This window comes from Montipora capricornis, chromosome 12, assembly GCF_036669925.1.
Source record: "Montipora capricornis isolate CH-2021 chromosome 12, ASM3666992v2, whole genome shotgun sequence".
NCBI classification, from domain to species: domain Eukaryota; kingdom Metazoa; phylum Cnidaria; class Anthozoa; order Scleractinia; family Acroporidae; genus Montipora; species Montipora capricornis.
Window position 1 is genome coordinate 4,988,642 of NC_090894.1, and position 20,000 is coordinate 5,008,641.

At 40.3% G+C, this 20,000-nt stretch overlaps 2 protein-coding genes across 3 annotated transcripts in view; one reads left to right on the forward strand and one right to left on the reverse strand.

Annotated features, from left to right (window-relative positions):
• The window catches only part of LOC138027170 (tolloid-like protein 2), a 29,151-nt gene extending 23,926 nt beyond the window's left edge, over positions 1 to 5,225 (forward strand). For both annotated transcript variants that reach the window (XM_068874703.1, XM_068874702.1), the window contains 3 exons: positions 702 to 1,091; positions 1,689 to 2,075; positions 3,886 to 5,225. In XM_068874703.1, the coding sequence (XP_068730804.1) occupies positions 702 to 1,091; positions 1,689 to 2,075; positions 3,886 to 4,292 (1,184 nt within the window). In that variant the 3' untranslated portion in view covers positions 4,293 to 5,225. The remainder of the gene's footprint in view (positions 1 to 701; positions 1,092 to 1,688; positions 2,076 to 3,885) is intronic.
• Positions 5,226 to 17,488: 12,263 nt separating this feature from the next.
• Positions 17,489 to 18,409, reverse strand: LOC138025327 (melanocyte-stimulating hormone receptor-like). The gene has a single exon (XM_068872558.1). The coding sequence runs from the start codon at positions 18,407 to 18,409 to the stop codon at positions 17,489 to 17,491; it is 921 nt and encodes a 306-aa protein (XP_068728659.1).
• Positions 18,410 to 20,000: the final 1,591 nt, after the last annotated feature.

The following is a 20,000-nucleotide window of genomic DNA, read 5'->3' on the forward strand; positions in this document are numbered from 1 at the left end:
GTTAGCCCTACTGATGGAACTGGGCCCACACAAGGACAGAGAAAAACTCTGACCAGGGTGGGAATTGAACCCAAGACCTTCGGGTTAGATCTCCGCCGCTCTACCGACTGAGCTACAAGGTCAGACGGGAGCAGGCCGTTGGAACTGCAGATGTTAAAGCCTGAAGATGTTAAAGCCAACATTTACTCAGTTTAATATGATTATCTGGGGTGTATGGAGTTACTGATGATCTATATATACAGTATGTTTTTTCGCTACCCTACTATTTAACAATTAGACTACGAGTTCGAGTTTTCTATACTGAACTCAACTGTTTGACTATTTGAGTCATAGAAAACCAGTCAGAACGAATAGTCTAATTGTTCACGTTTTTGTAGAAGTCTACGCACATACTACGTTCGAATTCATCAGTTCAATTTTTGTTGATTTAAAGATTTGAAGAAGCCGTCTTTGTTTTGTTTTTGTCTGATTGGGTCGCTATTCGCTATCTATTGAGTGATAGATAGTGAATAGCGAGCCAATCAGATCACAGGATTCGTGATAGTATGAGAGTGGATTTCTACTAAATGTATATATTAGCGTAGCAAGGGGGCACATATTAGCAACTGATTGCCTCATTTATTTAGGATCACCGACCTATTCCCATTCGGAAGTGTAATAAATTAACCAAATTTAATTATCTGGCCTGTTCGTTCCTGCAGAAAACTCTCCAGGCAAGTGCTCGATTAACAGCTCATTTCTACATAACAACAACTTGCAACTGGACAGCTCTTCTTGGGGAGTAATCCGGAGCCCCTCTTACCTTTCAAATATTCAGTGCACTTGGAAAATCACGGCACCGAGTGGCAAGAGGCTCAGGCTGTCCTTTCAGGATTACGGACGTTCTAGCAGCTTTTGCCTTTCTGGTGATTATGTGGAAGTGCGCGAGGGACCCTTTTGGTGGCAAGATGACAGCAACGGCTTGAAGTGCAGTACTTATAATTTTTCCTCCATCACTTCAAGTGCTCGACACCTTGTGGTCCAATTCAGGTCTGAATCAACGTGGAACTATACGGGATTTGAGGCACGGTACACAGTTTTGAGTCCGGGATGTAAGTATTAATTACCAAAAAAAAAGCCTGCTTTTTCCTTTTCCCAGTTCGCCATTACCCATGAATGTCGTTGAAACCTCAGCAAATGGATCGAGGGGGGAAATGATCATAAACTGTCTTGAATGAACGCGGCGTAGAAAGCATGCAAAACATAGACCAAAGGCAAAAATGGCCGCCAGTAAATGAACCTGATGAGCCTCATTTTACAGCCACGTTTCCTTCAATTTTACACGTGCTGGAAAGGCCAGTAAGGACAACGCACAGACAAAAGAATAAATTATTGGCGGGCCACTTTTGCATTCGGTCAATGAGTTTGAGAGACTGAAAGTTTAAACTTTCGTGCTGTCTGCATTCTAAATCCACCACGCACACAGACACTATACATCCTTAATATCAGTGGTGAGCGTATAGCGTCGCTTTCTCCTTGATTCAGCTCTCTTAGGATTTGAGTTTATAAAAAGAAACAGAATGAACTAAGGCAAAAGCAACATACCTTTACAAATTAACGCGCACGTTCTTCGCTATTGAGTGCGGTTTGTGAAACATAGTTTCACAGCCCGATCAAAGAGCTGACCATAGTCCTTTAACCTTTTTCAGCTGCCGACTCGAGTGAGTTATGTCTCCCAGGTAACCCAAACAATAACAACTTGAAGATAGCCGGTGAAAAAGGGAATCTGAAGTCACCACTTGAGTATTACCCACCAGACTTAGATTGTAACTGGCTTATCACTGCGCCTGTTGGAAATACCGTTAAGCTCACATTCAACAGATTTCGATTGGACCCTATATCGACTTGTGGAGATTACGTTCAAATTATCGATGGGGAGTCTGGAGTAATATTGGAACAATATTGTCCTTCTCGATCACCATACCCCATTGAATCGACTAGCCGGTACTTACGTGTGAGATTTGTGTCCGACTCTTATGGAATTCCAGATCAATATGAAGGATTCTACGCTACATTTGAAGCTATAGAATCAAGCAGTGAGTATTTACTCTCTGTGTTCCTATAAATGGGACTGATCATTTACTATTATTTATAATGGTAATAGGACTGAGTGGAGTCCAATTTGGTCTGTAATCATACGAGTGATTAACAAAATCGGACGACCAAGTAGCGGGAGTCCGATTTGTTTAATCAGAAATATGATTACAGACGAAATTGGATGACACGAAGTCCAGTTACCAATTAATCACAACCATTACAATTTGCGAGAAAACAAATTAATGAATTCCTTTTTCACTGTCTAATGTTACAAATTTGTCAGTTTTGGAGAATCCCCAGTTTGGTAGGGTAAGTGGTCGTTGATATGGTTATTGTGATAAATTATGCGATTGGTGTTTTAAGCTGAGTGCACTTAACATGATTGGCTGATGTAACTGTCAGATTTCAGGTATCCAATTTCAGCCAACTGTCCGATTTCACTGTCCGATTTCAACCCTACACAATAATTAGTGAAAAATAAAGCAGTTAATGCACCCATCAAATTTGAGAAAATTATAATAGTTATGATTAATAATGAAACTGTGGTATTTTGTTGTACCTTTTACTTGGGCTTTGAAAAATGTGATTATGTTTCTCTAGAGCATCGACATTGCCATTTTTGATTGGTGCATGGGATAGAACTGGAGTGCAAATGAAATGGAATGTCGAGAAAGGCCGATCAGTACATGCCATGTCATGTCATGTCATGTATCTTTATTTACCCTCGCATTATAGAAACTATCAAATCGAGTATCATCTGTTGTCATTACCCAACTCATCTGAAGGACCATCAACTTGATCGTCTTCAGTACAGGCTTAACCTGTGGCCCAAATTCTAACAAAACTGTGGGGGTAATAATGACGTTGTTGACGTTAGTGGTAGTAAATGGGATGAACCGAATGGCATAAAAGTTCCAAGAAGTGCCCTCTGCACCTTTCTTTTTCCTTCCAGTTAACGTAGCAGTGTAGTAGCAGTAACTTTAAGCAGCAGTCTACGTATGCTTCAAATTTAGCGTGCATTTTTTGGGAGTATTCTGTCTATTCCTATTCCGTTGTAGGATTAACGGAATAACCGGAATAAGGCTTTCCTAAAAATCAGCGTATTCCAAAAACGGAATAGTTCTTGCAGAGGTGACCTTAGAACTAACACTCGGAATAGTCTGGACACGACTAAGAGTGACATTCGGTGGCCGCGACGCCAAAATAATCCACAAAAACGCGTATTCTGTTGATTCCACTCATTCTGCCATCGCGAGCAGAATGAACAAAGTTATGCTCTTCCGTTCATTCCGAAAACAGAATAAGTCCCCCAAAACGCGCAGACCGACCATGCCGTCTATTCTTATTCCGAAATAGTCCCAAAAAGTGCACCCTTAAAGACTGACATAACCTGACAGGAGACTAATTTATTATGATTTTGATTGCTTGAGAAGGATGGGTGGGTCTGACCACTCATTCTCATGGAAGAAGCTGATATTATGGCTCTTTGACAAGCGAACACAACTCCACGTGCACGTCTTTGGTCAATAATTTGGTCTATAATCCAAGTAATTATAACCATACCTTGCACCGACTAACATTCCACAAGTAACTTGTATTCGGTGATGCCGTCGTCTGAGTCGGTTTCATAGAAAACAATGTCTCTCAGGAATGCACAAATAAGCGACGGTATTTGAGCAGGCTGTACCGGGCTTTCTTTTCGTTTACTAGCTAGCATCATGTATATTTGGGAAAAGTTCGGTTTTTGATAAGGGCCAAAATAAAGTCATTACGACGTTATTTTATTGTTGTTTGCGTTTTCAATTTCAGGTTCTTCAGCGATAACGATCGCCGTTACTGTGAGCGCAGCAGTTTTCATAATTGTTGTTACTGTCGCTGTAGTGGTTGTCAAAAGGAAAAGAGCTTTAAACCGCGAGTCTGTTGACACTAGATTGTCACCAGTGGCAACGGCTACTTTAGCAAATGCAGGTCATTCGGCCCATGTTGATGAAGAGGCAAACCGACAAACTCCACAGACGTTGCACGAGCCCGCAGATGACAGCCATCCAATACCCACAGTGGATCCTATCCGTCCACCAGCAACAAACCCGCAATATGAAATTCCCCCACCAGAGTACCCATATCCTCAAACCCCACCACCACCCTACCCTGGACAAGGAGAAGTTCTACAGTATCCACCCACAGGAGAATCGTATCCGTGGTTGATGAGTCAATAATTATCTCGTTACTGGAAGACATTACTTTGAACGGTGACATACAGGTACAAGAGTACACAGCAACTGGAAATTGAAATATTAAAAGTAGACATGATGCACAGAACTTTATTTATGCAGTCACTTTGTCTTCCTGGTAATTTTGAGACACATACTGAATTGAACTAGGCCCTGAACAGTTAAACTACAAAGGAAATAAATGGATCTTTTGAAAGCAAAGGATGAAATTGCAAGTTTGATGTCATATCTAAGCCAAATGGAAGCTGACATCATTGTAAGAGAACACCACCTCTACACTGAAGCTGTTAATCTGGCAAGAAGTGTTTCAGTTCAACCCAGAATGATCAGAATAGTTAAAAGACAAGCTTACAGAGCAAATGCTCCAGCGCAAACTCCTGGAGACTTTACCAATAAATGTTAGAAGAGTTTCCTTGGCTACTCCCTACAGCAACTAAATGCCAGAATTGGGATTGGAGGCAAAATGTTCAAGAATTTTGTAGCTATGTCTTTACTAGAGTAAAGCTTGTCTAAATAAACGTCTCAAAGCGAAAATGTTTCCAAAAAGGTCTTCCGCATCCACGTCATCGAGTAAAACTCGATGTCGTCGTTAAAGTTGGAAACTGTGCACGAGTATTTTGTTGATCTTTTTAGCGACCTCTTTTTTTAACAGACTTGGCTGATTAAGTAAATGCGATTTAGTGAGAGTCGGAATAAGCTTTCATTTCCGTTGGTTAGTATGTGAAACCACGTAAGTTTAGTTTAGCCAATGAGAATTATCGGCGGTTTTGCTCTTGGGCTTGGTAGCCAAGAATAGTCTTTTGTCTAAGCTCTATTTAGTATAAGCCTTCTATAGTTTCATATATTGATTTTGAGGGAATTGTGATTGTGAGAGATCTCCCATCTCTCTTGTGAATAAATCTTGTGATACCGTGACAAGTGTGGGCTTCTTTCTCGTGTTTCCCACATTACTGTCACCTCCAACGGGACAGTCTCCGAGTAAAGATGTCTCTGAAGAAACAGCTTAGTGAATTAGAGGCAAAACTGAAGGCTCTTCATCTTAGGATAAAGAAGTGTGATGAGATCATTGCAAGTCGTGAAAAACAAGCCATCGATCGGCAACGTGCGTCTATCATATCTTTGGCTGGTGAAATCGATCAATTGGGAGAATCTATCGCGGAGAGCAAGTTTTCTCTCTGAAGAAACAGTGAACGTTTGGTCTGATGGGATTGAAAAGGAATTCAATATGACCGATGCAATCGTGGAAAAGCTCTATGAATGCCTTGATGCAATTGTAAAGGAGAAGCATGACCTTGAACTTGAAGAAGCGCATTGGAAAGACCTGGCTTATGAAAAACAGCTACTCGACCAGAAGCTTGAAGCAGCCCTCAAGTAAAAGGAACTGGAAGAGAAAAGGTCCGTTGTAAAGCTTCCCAAACTCTCTATTACCCCTTTTAATGGGACCGTAATCGACTGGGTTCGTTTTGAGAACCAATTCATAGCAATGGTAGATTCTCAGAACGTTCCTCTGGTGACAAATTTCTCACACCTTAAGGAGCTATTGGTTTTAAGAGTACGAAGCGCTATAGATAGTCTAACATTAAATGAAGACGGCTATCAGCGAGCTCAGTCTGAAATATCTTCGCGAAAAATATGGGCACCCAGAAGAAATAGCGGGAGCATATGTCATTAATCTACTCGAATTGCCAGCTATAACATAGAGAATATTGCCAAAGTCCATCAGTTTTATGAAAAACTTTTGTTCACAATTGAAAGCCTAAAAACGTTAGGAAAACTCGAATCTGTCCAAGGCGTAACTTATTATGTTATTGTGAAAATGTTGGAGTTTCTTCGAAGCGAGTTGGTGACGCACGTGGGCGGTGATTGGCGTTCGTGGTCCTTGAAGGGATTACTAAAGTCCTTGCGCAAGTGGACGGCCACAAACGCAATCGTAAAAGGGTCTGAGAAAAGAAACCCGACAAAGGGCAACCCCTTACCCAAACGTCCTAATGTCCCAAGGGAACGGCCCTTTCACTCTCAGGATTGTCACACCAAAAATTGCGTCTATTGTGGTAGTAGTAATTGTGTATCGTCGAGATGTGATAAGATTTCCACGCCAGCCGAACGGAAGACATTTCTAATAAACAAAATTGTGCTTCTGGTCAACATAATGCCATGAAATGTCCCAGCAAATTGCTGTGCTGTATTTGTCATAAAAAACATCATACATCGATTTGCGAGGGAGGTATTTCAAGTTCAAGTCTGACATGTACAACTAACGTAGTCCGATCATCAGTAATACATCCTGTGGTTGTGGTTTAAGTTAATGGTCACAAATTCCGCGCACTCCTTGATAGCGGAGCCAGTCATTCTTATGTATCTTCCACACTGATAAATCTCATTCACGCACGTGCAGTGAATAGTGGAACGCGTCGTGTCGCCACGTTGCTGGGTGTGACAACCACAAAGCTATCAGAATACGATTTGTGTCTACAGGCAGTGAAAGGGGACTTCTCGTTGTACACGCGCGTCACGCGAATAGACAAAAGGGAGTTGCTGATGCTGGATAATCCCCGGTACCCTGAGCGGATTGCCCGCCACTCTCTTCTACATGGAATCGAGGTTGACGAACGATCAGTCACAAGATGAACGCTTACCTGTTCATATGATCCTCGGTGCGAACAAGTAGGCCTGAATTCGCACACGTACACAACCACGCACGGGACGTCGTGGAGAACATGTAGCAAAATTCACCCGTTTTGGATGGGCACTCATGGCTCCAGGAATAGAAAATGATGTCGGCGCAGGTTTTTCGGCGATCAATGCGGTGGGTGACTATGAAAGATTATGTGCTCTGGACGTGCTCGGTAAAGCGGAATGTCCAGCTGGAGCTTAACAAGAAGTGTATAAGGATTTTCGTGAACAGCTCACACGAGATCCAGACAAACGCTGGTATGAAACAGCACTACCGGGGAAAGGAGATCATCCACCTCTTCCTGATAATCGAGAGGGCAGTTTGCGTCGGTTACCAGTCAGGTATCTAGGCTACGACGTATGGATAAGCTAAAGGAATATAATGAGATAATTTAAGATCAGCTGAAAGAAGGTGTGGTCGAGCCAACTCCCTTGAATTCTTCTGGTAGACAATTCTACATGCCCCATCCAGCCATTATTAGGGAGAACGCGGAGACCACAAAGCTGCGTATTGTGCACGACTGTTCAGCGAGAGGACAGAAAGGAGCACCTTCATTAAACGACTGTCTTGAGTCAGGCCCTCCCTTGCAAAGCAAAGTCTGTGACGTGCTAGTACGTGGAAGATTTCACTCCATAGCTTTTGCAGCTGACATGAGAAAGCATTCCTTCAAGTTTGCATACGCGAGAGTGATCATGACGCTCTTCGGTTTCACTGGTTACGTGATCTTAATTCCTCTGAGGTGATCATTCTGAGGTTTACAGGAGCTCTTTTTTGGTGTAGCTGCTTCTCCATTTCTTCTAGGGGGTGTGATTGAAGAACGTCTGGAGTCGTAGAGAAAGCAATTTCCCCAGAGCGTGGCTGAGATTTTACGCAGTTTATATATTGACGACCTGCTCTCTGGTGGACCGACTGTTACCCGCGCAAAGAAACTCAAAGCTGATGCGGTAACCATCTTTTTTGACGGTGGGTTCCAATTACACAAGTGAGACTCAAACTCACCAGAGTTAGAGGAAAGCTTACAAGAGAATGTGGACCTCAGTGAAGTCCCCCTACGCCAATCAGAATTTGGGAACCGAATCTTCTACTGGTGGAACAAAACGGCTTGGTCTAGAATGGGATAAGACAGCAGACACTATTTCCATAGCATTTCCTGAGCTAGACACTATTCTAGGGAAGCTCGCATGTATCTATGACCCACTTGCACTGGTTTCTCCGATAATCCTACAAGGAAAGTCTATTTTTCGAGATGCATGTGAGAACAGGTTGCTTGGGACGCCCCATTGTCAGATGAGCTTGCTGCGAAGTGGAAGCGCGAGGATAATTTTCTACCTGGAAAAGTAGTAACTAAAAGAACGCTGGCTCCGTATCAAGAACCCATCAATGAAGTAGAGCTCCACCCCTTCGGAGACGCTAGTGGGCACGGTGTTGCGGCAGCAGTCTATGCTGTTGTTCACCAAGATTTTGGTATTACGCAAGGCTTAGTATAGTAGCAGCAAAGGCACGTCTTGCGAAGCAGCGCATTGCCGAAATTGAATCGCAAAAGGTCTGGTGGATCAAAAGAACTCAAGCTCGCTGTTTAAATTCTCCCAGGTTCGCTGATGATAAAGTACAGCTCAATCTTCAAACAAATAATGAGGAAATTCTTGAATGTCGTGGACGCATTCAAGGGAATTATCCGGTTTTCCTACCCAATGATGCCGTTTTTACTTCTAAGTTTGTACAGAAATACTCACCAACTTACCCTTTATAGCGGTCGGGGATTAATCATGGCGGCGGTTCGAGAGGAATTCTTGGTGCCTAGATTGCGCAAGCTTGCCAAGAAGATAATGTAAATGTAAATGCTTTGTTTATAGTGGAACTGCACTTAGCTATCAAGCTAGTTTACAGGCAACCCACAATTAACAATGTGAAAGAGACAATTCAAACTTAACAGAAATATTATTAAGAACCCCAACTGGCAGGAGGCAACCAGTTGGATATTTACAAAGCGTGGTAGAGTTGAATCCGGGACAACCGGAGACAAATCCTAACAAGAGGTTAGAACGGGATTTGAACCCGGAGCAGCCGCATGCAAACCCAAACGCCCTAACCACTCGAACACGCTGCCTCAAGAGCTGCTGGGGGTGCTGGGGGTGCAAGCGTTTTCAAGCCGTAGCTCAAGCTGTTCCCCCGCATGGTTTACTGCCCAAGGAAAGAACAGAAGGGTCCTGTGCTTTTGAGATTGTGGGTGTGGATTTCGCTGGACCGCTGAAATATCGCAAGTCCCCCAAGTTGAAGGAAAGGCCTAACTAGTCCTTTACGCTTGCAGTTTGTCAAGAGCTCTACAACTTGATGTCTTACCGAATTTGGAGACCCTAACCCTTCTCGGCAGCTTTAAACGCTTAATTTCTCGGAGAGGGAGACCTGCTAAAGTGTTCTTGGATAATGGAAGAACCTTTGTGGAAGCGGCAAGAATCCTTGAACAGATTCAGAAGGACGAGAGCTTCCATTCCTACCTGGCAGATGAGAGAGATCTTTTTATAAGTCCGTAGGACGTGGGTTGCTAACATGGGAGGAGCTGTGTGATGTTGCACTGTTGTGCTGCTGAAATTCAGCTGAATCGACGTCCACTGTCGTACGTGTAAGAGGATGTTCAGTTAGCGCTGCTTACATCCGCGTCGTTCCTGTTCCAGAGATCTAGTCAACTCCCAGAGCAACAACCGTGGAGAGAAGAAGACGTGCAAGATATCTTATGGCTTGGGCAGATTTCCGAGTTAAAATGTTCTTGAATGTTGTCATAGATCGATTGAGGTGGTTGTTCAGCTGAGGCCGTACTGTCAAGTCTGCTAAGGTATGATACGCAATTCCTTTCTTTTTTTATATAATCTGAAGCCAACATAAGCTATTAAATGTCCTTGAAAAAATTAATGTGTTTTACCTTCCTTCTTGTCCAAAGAAAGCTGATAAGAAATGCAAGCATTATTAACGTCTTCTTCTTTACCAGTTCCTAAATTTTAACCACTAGTTACAATTAGCAACTTGTGTGGAGAATTGAAATCGGAGGATAGATAATAAGGGTACGGTAGTAACCTGTAGGTAGTTGATGAATGTGCAAGCTATTAATATTTAACATTATTTCCTATTTTTTGAGCCTTTTAAATTCCCTGGTTTTCCAGGAAAAATTATCATTTTTTTGTGCTCATGGCTGGAGAAAAATGTGATAAGCTTGTACTTCATGTTGATTTAAAAACAATAGTTTTGAACCTCTCAATGATGACTTCAATTAGGAATTTCATTACTTTTCCTATTCACGTGCAAATGCTGCAATTTTTCCTACTTTTAGGTAATAAAAACCCGATTTTCTCATTTTCTGACCATTTTACCCACTTGAGATCCTGTAAATAGCAATTTGTTAATATATATATATTATGTGGAGGGGAAACCTCTGCAACCCAGCATGCCAAAACACTGCAGAGAAGATATTGTTTTCCTATTTATATGCCAACCAGAGGCTCACTGGCTGTTGATACAAAGGGTCTTTTGTTCCTGTGGTTGGCACATCCATGCTTGTCAACAGATATCTTCCCTATATATAGATGAACTTCTAACTGACATTAACTCTGAACTACCAACACTGCACGAAAAAACGGATTTACACCAAATTTGCATAGAGCAAATATAATGCAAACATATATTTACTCTAGAGAAAACCTGTAGCAAACATGGTAAAATGCAGCATTTGCTGCTATATTCACACAGGTGTGAAAATATGGTGCAAATGTGGCATTTACCACATTTGCTACAGGTTTGCTCTAGAGTAAACATATGTTTGCATTATATTTGTGCTGTTCAAATTTGGTGAAAATCCATTTTTTCGTGCAGTGCAAGATTTATTGACTTTAAATTTTTAATAACAAAAACTAAATATCTTATCTTCAATTTATCTTAAAATATTTCAACTTACTTCCTTCATGAACTTTCGCTGGTCAATGCCTTGAACAAGTTTCAATCTTTAAATACTTGGGTGTGATATCCATATTGGCCATCACCTTTCCTGGCATGATCATATTCATTATATTTGTAACAAAGTTAGTAAATGTCTTAACATCATCATTAAGGTTAAGCATTGTCAGCAAACATTGTCTAATCAGTATCTATTATTCCCTTATTTAGCCATATTTACTACATGGCTGTATATTGTGGGGTAGTGATTATGAAAGTCCATTGTCACAGCTTATAAAATGCAAACTAAAGTTATTAGAATCATCAATGATGTTCCCCCAACCCACATTATGTTTCCTTAGGTCTACTGAAATTTCATGATATTGCTAAAATGTACACATTTATTTCTGCATGATCGTCTTTGTGGCGATAAGCCATGTAATTTTTTTCCATATGACTGGTTTCGGAGCAATGTAATCATTCAACTCAGGATCTTTACAGAATTTATGTCTTCATGCTGTAACCAATACAAGTATAGGAAAATTCTGACTGTCTATTATTGGAAAATACTTTTGGAATGACCTTCCTCTTTAAAATTGAAACAGCACATCTAAAATCCCATTTTGAAAAAGCAAATTTTGAACACTATTTTCCTCAGTAATGATTTCCTTGCTTGCTAGTATGTACTCCAGTATTGTTTTGTTTATAACTTTAAATATTGCAACTGAATGGGATATCCTGTTCTGTAGATTGAGTACTATTTAAAGTTAAGAATATAATCTTATTATTCTTTGTGTGATGAGATAGTTGTTAAGTTGATTGTATTCACATTATGGATTACATTCACAAATGTTTTAACTGTTTATCATTTTGGAATGATTTTAATGAAGCGTTTCTCACAATTTTACTAGGTAAGATGACTTTCAAAAATAAATTTATACTTTCTTGAAAATTCTTGTAAATAAGTTGACAAAATGTGAATACACTTCCTTTAATGTTGTAATAATAACAGTATATAAATTATTAATGTGCAATCCTTATAAATTTTGTAAATGGAAAGAGGTTAAGTGCATAATGGTAATTGTTATAGCTCTTTTTCAGAGTTAGTTAATGACTTGAACACATTGACAACTTTGTAAGCTTTAATACCCCAATAAACGAATGATTTATTTAAAATAGAAATCAGAGTCTTTCCTTTTTTATTACAGGTGGTGGCATAGGTCATGTTATGTTCTCTGTAAGATTTTCGGGTTTTAATATTCCTGTTGTAAGCAGTTTTATACAAATGTAAATAGTACTTCGCCTCGGATGAGCAAATTCTGTGCAAACAAATAAATAATTTAATTATGAACCAGTGTCAATTTCCATTTTCTTCCCTGCAAAATTAGTTTACGATGCATCCACAAGGACTGGGTTTTTTTAAAATTTAGCAAAGCCGCGAAACTCACGAGGCAAGATATCGCTGGGTAGCATTAAGGCGGCGAAATACGAGATACAAAAACCCTCAACTTGTCGCTCATTGTTTCGTTGCAAGTTTTGGTCGATGTTTCGCGTTTTTCACCTTGCAAGATCAACTTGACCCGTAACAAAAACATTTGTTGCGGGTTGAAGAAATGCAGCGCGCTGATTGGTTGATTTTCTAGTACACGAGCACATTTGTTGCGCGACAAGTTGTGAGCTTGATGAAAAACGAGCAACAAAGCCAAAATTTGTTGCTCGGAGTAGACCCGCGCTTTACTTTTCGCAACAACTTTCGTCAACCCGCAAGAAATGTTTTTGTTGCGCGACAAGATAATCATGCAAGGTGAAAAACGGGAAACATCGACCCAAACTTGCAACGAAACATTGTTGACGCGCCAAGTTGAGGGTTTTTGTATCTCGTATTTATCTGCCTTTAAGGAAACGTCCGATCAAACAAATGGCTCGAGATGATATCATAATAGGATTTGGAGCCATTTTGTAGACAACACCGTATCACACGAAACCTGCTGTGTCGAACCTTGCCACTGTAAATGACAATTTCTTTCTACAAATCGTTTCTTTGGTTGTTGGGCGAACTGCAGCAAGCGGGAATTCCCGTATCACGGCCTATGACAAAAGTCTCGGAAAAAGGAATCAAAATATTTTTTACCAAAAAATGTAAATAATCTGGAGCACTCATAAAGTAAAGGCTTGCGTCTTGACTTTATCTGTTCGCTTCACGATTCAAAAACAGCCCTATTTCTTCTCCAGAACAATTCCCGATTCTATGTAGACCATGTGGTTCAAAATTTCAAGGTTGGGAAGCTTTATAACGAATTGAAATGTTCTTCACTAGTGGGCTGCCATTTTTCAACTCCATCTTGTTAGCTGATTTATCGTTGTCCTCGCTTCAAACGCCAGTTTATCCATATTTTTGAATGTAAACTCACATTTCAATTTAAATCCGACTTACTTTATTATTAAACGGCACTCCATTCTGAGTTGAAGTCTCTTAAATAAGGAAAAACAACGCCAGGAAGGCAAAACTATCCTCTGCTCCTTGCAAGTTCTGCAAATCATTGCCACACTTTTGACTCGCCATCTTCGCTTCATTTGTGATCCTTCGCCGTATTTCCCGCAGTATTGCACCAGTATCAGTCAAAAATATAAGGAAATGTCAAGTCTTTCAAATGACTCATCATCTTTGCATTCATTGTGTGCCGTCCTTTTGGAAACAGGCGATGAATGTTAACGATGACAGCACTACATCCACCATTTCTCACGTTCCCGCGATTCGAATGAATTTGACTGAGTTTCAAGGGCTTTTAGGGGTGATGAGGCGCATGTGCAACATTAGTCTCCTTTGTTGGCCACCTAATAAAGTTTTTAAAACTTATACGCCAATAAGGGTGAGCGACTTTGATTGACAGTCACCCCTCCTTGCAAAGTTCGCACGGTTGTCGTTGAACACCGTTGAATGGGTATTTGAGTTGACGTAGAGATTTAGCATCGCGTTTCCGTGAAACGGGAAACGTCAAACGGCAGGCTGTTGCTTGTCATAAAAGCATGAAAATTCTGTTATTCTAACTTTTGTCTCTTTTTTTAGAAGTTGTGCGACATTTGTAGATAACCGAAAAAAAGGAGCTAAAATCAGACCAATTTCTTTGATTTTTGGCAAAACACAAATATCCGTTCCACGTTTGCCGTCTGCCGTAAACGCGAAGCTAAATCTCTCTTTGTGAAAGTTTGTTGGGTGGCCACGGTAAGGCGCGTCGCACTGTGAATTAAACCACAGAACATAATGATTGTAATCAAAATTGTTTGAGCTTTTATGAAAGCTGTTTTATTCGCAAAAAAATGAACTTAAGAATCATTTGATTTTGTCTTTAAATTTCCCAAGGGCCACCATCTTTAATAGATGTAACCTGTTATGGTTGTCCAGTTCTTTCAAAGCAAATGCTCCCTGTGTGGAAAATAACAGGGCAACACGTGCAGGTCAATAATCTAACACGGCGGTGCCCTGGAAAGTGAAAATAACTAGGAGATTCTCAATTTCATATCAACATTGCTCCCAACAAATTATTATACCAGATTTGTCACTAATGTCAACTTTTATAGACCAAGCATAAGCAATAATTATGGCGCTAAAAATCTGGGAAGCGATTCCCTTGGAATTAAAACATCTATGTTAGACTCATTTTTCAAACAATACAAACTGTACTAGGCTTCTAAATACGTTTTATCTACGTAATACATATATAATTTACATTGTGGAACTTATTTTGCAAGTCACTTTCTTTCTTTTTTTGGAAAATTATGTCTGTGTTTAAGGAATTATTTGCACGCATGGCAGTCACCAACTCAAAGGCTTAAGCTACTTTGGTCAATCACAGCATATTTTCCTTAACTGATTAGAGTGTAATGTGAAGTGTCAAGTTTCTACCCCATATGAATCATGTGAGCGTTAGCCCTACTAATGGAAATGGGCCCACACAAGGACAGAGAAAAACTCTGACCAGGGTGGGATCTGAACCCACGACCTTCGGGTTAGATCACCGCTGCTCTATCCACTGAGCTACAAGGTCAGTTCCCATGGCCTGCTCCCGTCTGGGGTAGAAAACTGGCACTTCACATTACACTCTAATCAGTAAAGTCTGTCCAAATATAAATACTACACGGCCAACGTTTACAAAGACGTAATCCTTACTCATATTTTCCTTTTTTTGCTTTTTTTTTCTCCTGTTCTTGTAATTCATTGCAATGTTAATGTATATTTGGAAATAGTACAAAAAAAAAAAAAATTAAATCTGAGATGTGAATCTGATCATTGTCTCAAATCTGAGTTTGATGATAATACAGTAAATTGCTGCTATCAAAAATTCAAGTTCCTTTGCGACTGAAACAATTTTCCACGCATTCTGACTGCAAAACGCAACTGCAACAGCGACACTTAATTAAAAACCCCAAAAGGAGGTTACAGCTACCTACACTAACTCATCTTATCGTTGCAATCTGCATATGTTTGTACCTGAGTCCTAACAACAGTGCCAGAAGGTTGTTACTGTCTGCAATGACGTTATAATCAACACAGTGGCCACTGTATAGCACACAAGACTCAGTGTGAACGACATCTTTGCCATTAATGGTGCATCAAAAGCAACATGCTAGTGACAAAATTAAAACAGCTTCTAGGGCGGCCAACGAAGAACGAAGAGATTACTTGCCGCAGGAGAGTGAAACACTGAGGATTTTGGCCTGCGAATGAAGCAAGGTAGCCATTTGAAGAGTGATAAAGTTACGAGAATTTTCAACAATTGCAGTAATTGAAAGAACAGTGAAAGAACATTTTGAAATTGAATGAAAGAACAATGTTGAACAGCGCAAGTAATGAAATGGAATGGATGTTTATACCTAAAGCTAATTCTCCCGAGAAAAAGACTGAAATAATTTCAATCACTTAATGACCAACGCACAAGGTTGCCACTGCACCGTCTAGTCTTAATCTAGCACTATCATCTTATAAATCAGCCTAAGTTTGTCAATTTTCTGCACCGTCGTTGGCCAAATTCAGCGACAAGTGTTTTGTTATAACTCCCAACTAAAAATAGAACAATACACGGATGTCAACTTACGACTTTATTGCAAAATATTACAAATTTGCCGCTGTTTCAGAGGTGCCCGACCTAATCACGTGCGAGTCGAAAGTTCAAGTCGTTGTTACCCTAGGGAGTTAGTGAGTTTTGTTCACCCCACGGAGTTAGTGAGTTTTGACTCATGACACGTGACACGTTCTCCTCCAATCGGAAAACGTATTTGAGATGGGAGTTGTAACAAACATTAATAATTCATATAGTCAGTTTCACCGTAGAGAACTGGTCACTATATACTTTTCATACTGCAAAATTATTTGCATATGATGCAGACGTTTAAAGGCACAAAACTATTACTGTAATACTCCTATCTTTACCCACGTGCCGTCTAGTCTGTGTTGATTGTGTAAAATGAATTCCTCTTAACTGAAAGGAAATGTAAAAATTGATCTTTTTTTTTTACAAAAAAAGAAACGATCACCAGCTTCTCCACGTTTAAAACTCTTCTGTACATATTAAATTGTCTAGACAAAAGCAGTGAAGAAATTAAGTTTAAGAAAAACACAACACTCCTGAGTGTTGCAACATGCATGTTTCGGCAGTTGCCTCTGCCATCTTCAGTGTGAAATGAACAATAAATTAAAGTGAAATATAAATACTAGAGAAATTACGATAATAATAATGACAATAATTAAGACCATGACAATAGTAATTCAAAATTAAACAGAAAGTTTTAAATTAACATGTTTGACCTGTGCGTTAAGTGTTAGTTTGTCCCAAAATATGTGCAACGCCTCTTTGATTTTAAGAGCAAACCGCGAAGATGCCTGATCGATGATGGCAAAATTGTCACGGGAGCATGCAGAGCGACATGCTAAGGAGCTCTCTAGATAATTGACAATGTGTGAGGCCCTGTCCGTTTCCTAGTGTTCCCTTACACGTGTGTTGAAATGTCGGGTGGTCTCACCGACATAGCAAGCTGCACAGCCTGCACACGAAAATTGATAAGCCACACATGATCGGGGTCCATTGGGGATAGGATCTTTCACACTAAAGAGGTTACCTACTTTGAAAGAGGAAAACGCTAACACGATGTTTGCATTATTAACATTTGCATATGCAAATGTGTCACATGAAACAGCTGTATGTGCTTTAACCACACCGTAACAGTTCATTTTCACCTTTCTTTTTCAGCAGGACACTGCATTTTATTTTCGCTAGAGGATTATTTCACAAAATTTAAGAAGAGATACGCACAAGATACTTTATTGCTGTAGTTATTATTCCACGAAATTGTTCAAACATGCACTTAATTAAGCCCCGCAATGAGTCCACAGCAATATTACGAATTATAAATAATTAAAGCCGATAGTCGCAGTGTTTTAGCCGCGTTAAGCGGAAATACTGAATTTATCCTCATAATTCTGCAACAATAGTCATTTTTACAATCCTCCACCCTTGCCCTTCTCAGCGATTGCTCAGTTTCACTGGAAATTGTGAGCCGTTATTAAAGAAACACAATCATCCAGATTATTCTAATCATTCCGTAAACAACACAGCTCTCTCAACGTGTCTTTCATGGCTCGTCTCACTTCTTTGATCTTCCAGCAATAGAGAACTGGATTTAACGATGAATTGAAAAAGGTGAGACTTATGAAGGCCTCCAACATAAAAAAGTAAAAACCTGAAGCTTGTCTCATTCGGATTTTTGGATAAAGGAATGGTGCTGCAAATAAATATGGCAAATAACAAAGTCCCAATGCCAGCTTCACCCACAATGCACTATACACTGTCTTTCTGTATGGTGTTATATTCAGTGAAATTGTTCGGTTCGTTGAAACCTGGGCATTGTCTTGAACTTGAATTCCATGGCGATGCAGCCTGGCAAAAATTCGTATATAGCAATAGATGGATGCTATCAGGGAGATTATCAGTTTGGAGACCGTGAAAATTTCCCATGCATTGTGACTGTAAAACCCAACAACAACGCCGACAATTGGAAAAAACCAAAAGGTAATAACAACTACATATACTCGATTGAGGGTTACAACTTGCATGTACCTGAGTCCTAACAAGATAGCCAGAAGTCTGTCCACGCTTATGGCAGCTATTGTTAAGAACGACACTTCAACTAACATAGAGGCTGTTATAGTGCATATGATAAAGGTGTAGACACACAACTGCCATCGTTGATGCACCAAAGACAACAAGTAAGTAGCAAAAAGTGGTTGAAGGAGGCCAACAAAGCAATCACTTGCAGCCAGATTGCGAAGCAATACTTTGGAAGGCGGATGAAGCGAGGTATCCTTTTGAAGGGCGACGAAGATCAGAGAATTTCCCACAAGTGCAGTTATGGAAAAAACAATGTTGAACACTGCAAGACATATCAAATGGCTGATTATACCTTCAGTTAGTTCTTCCGAGCAATACAGTGTTGGCTCAAGCAGTCCAGTCATCGCGATTCTACAAGGGACCCCAGTGGCCTATAGCTAGGATCTGTTTTGCTTTTGTTGTCGCAAAGTCAAAACCGTTTTAATTGTGTTGGCTCAATATCATTCAGCGTTAGATGTATGACATTTCAGTTGTTAAATGACTGACATAAATTAACGTTTTACGTAAACATCTGTATACAGAGGTGTGCAAAATCGGCTCCACTTACTGCAAAACTATTTATGACAGTCTTTGCATTAATAGAAAGAAAATATAATGCTATAGTTAGCAGGGCTTTATTTACAGTCTGATCTTGGAATTGCAATGTGCTTGAAATGTATGGAATTTTCTTTAGAACTTTCAACCTCCTGGCCTCCTGTTTTATATTTTTTGCTTGTAAAAATTTACATATTATCGCAGTATTTTTTTAGGCCAAAATTTTTCAGGTTTTCTTCTGGTTGCTGCTTACGTAACGTGGGATGACCGCAATTATTAAATTAAACATCTTAAACGTTACGTCTTCCTTTAAGATGTTAAGTCTCTTCATTTCCTTTCCAGTTAGCTTTTCTAACGATAAATAAACGGTGGTGCGGGAAGTTTAATTAAAGTGTCACTGATATTGAGTTAACGTCTTTGAAATTATTTAAATGTGATGCATATGTTTGTATTCCAATATGATGCAGGTGTTTTAAAGGAAACAGAAGAACCTGTCTCGTTTAGAAACTACTTTAATTTGTTGTTAAAAAAAGGAAAAACGTTTCAAAATTGCGACTACCACGAGGCAAAAGGACCCGATGTTATCCGGCGGGACGAACAACCCACAAACCCGCCTGTAGGGACTGCTGTTGGAGGCAATCCCGCGGGATTGGTTTGTTCATTCCGCGGGAAGTGAGTGGGAGGAAATGTTAATTTACTTTTGGCTGTCAGTGTCAGGACAGGTGCCGTTTAGGAATCTTTTGTTTTATAGGTTGGGTCAACAACGTCTGTAAGGTCCTTGCGTAAGAGCCTCCCCGTCGTCGACACCTTCGTTGTCGGAACTCCCACCACTACCACTGGCCGGCAAGACAGGTTGACACAAGGCACGCGTACATTGATGGACTTTTCTCGATGAACGTTTGACCAGGGCTTCTCTCATAACTGGGGGAAATGTTTCCCGTATTCTTGAACAGCTCACCCAGTGGCTTTGTTCAATTAGTAATTTTCTGTCGGATGTTCCTTGCACACGTCTTCCAGTTATTGAAGACATTGTGGATGCACTGGCTCGTGTTTTCAAAAACCTGGTACGGCGTTGCTCATCGTACTGAGTTGTACCCTTCAGAACAAGAACAAGTCACTTCAATAATGCCGTCATCTTCTGTCGTGTTGAGCATCGTTACCACAGTTGTGGCACAACCATTTATAGCGCTACGTATACTTGTCGTCATCGATATTTGGTTGTCACTCATTGTTTCGTGCACAGATCGCAAGCCACAGACCACGGCTTAACTGACCGATTATGATTTCTCGACGAATTTTTAATGGCATGTTCGCGATGTACCATGCCCCTTAGAGCTTGTCGATATGGTCTTTACCTTGTGGTCACACGTGCAAAATGTGAGACTATCGACTAACCATTCG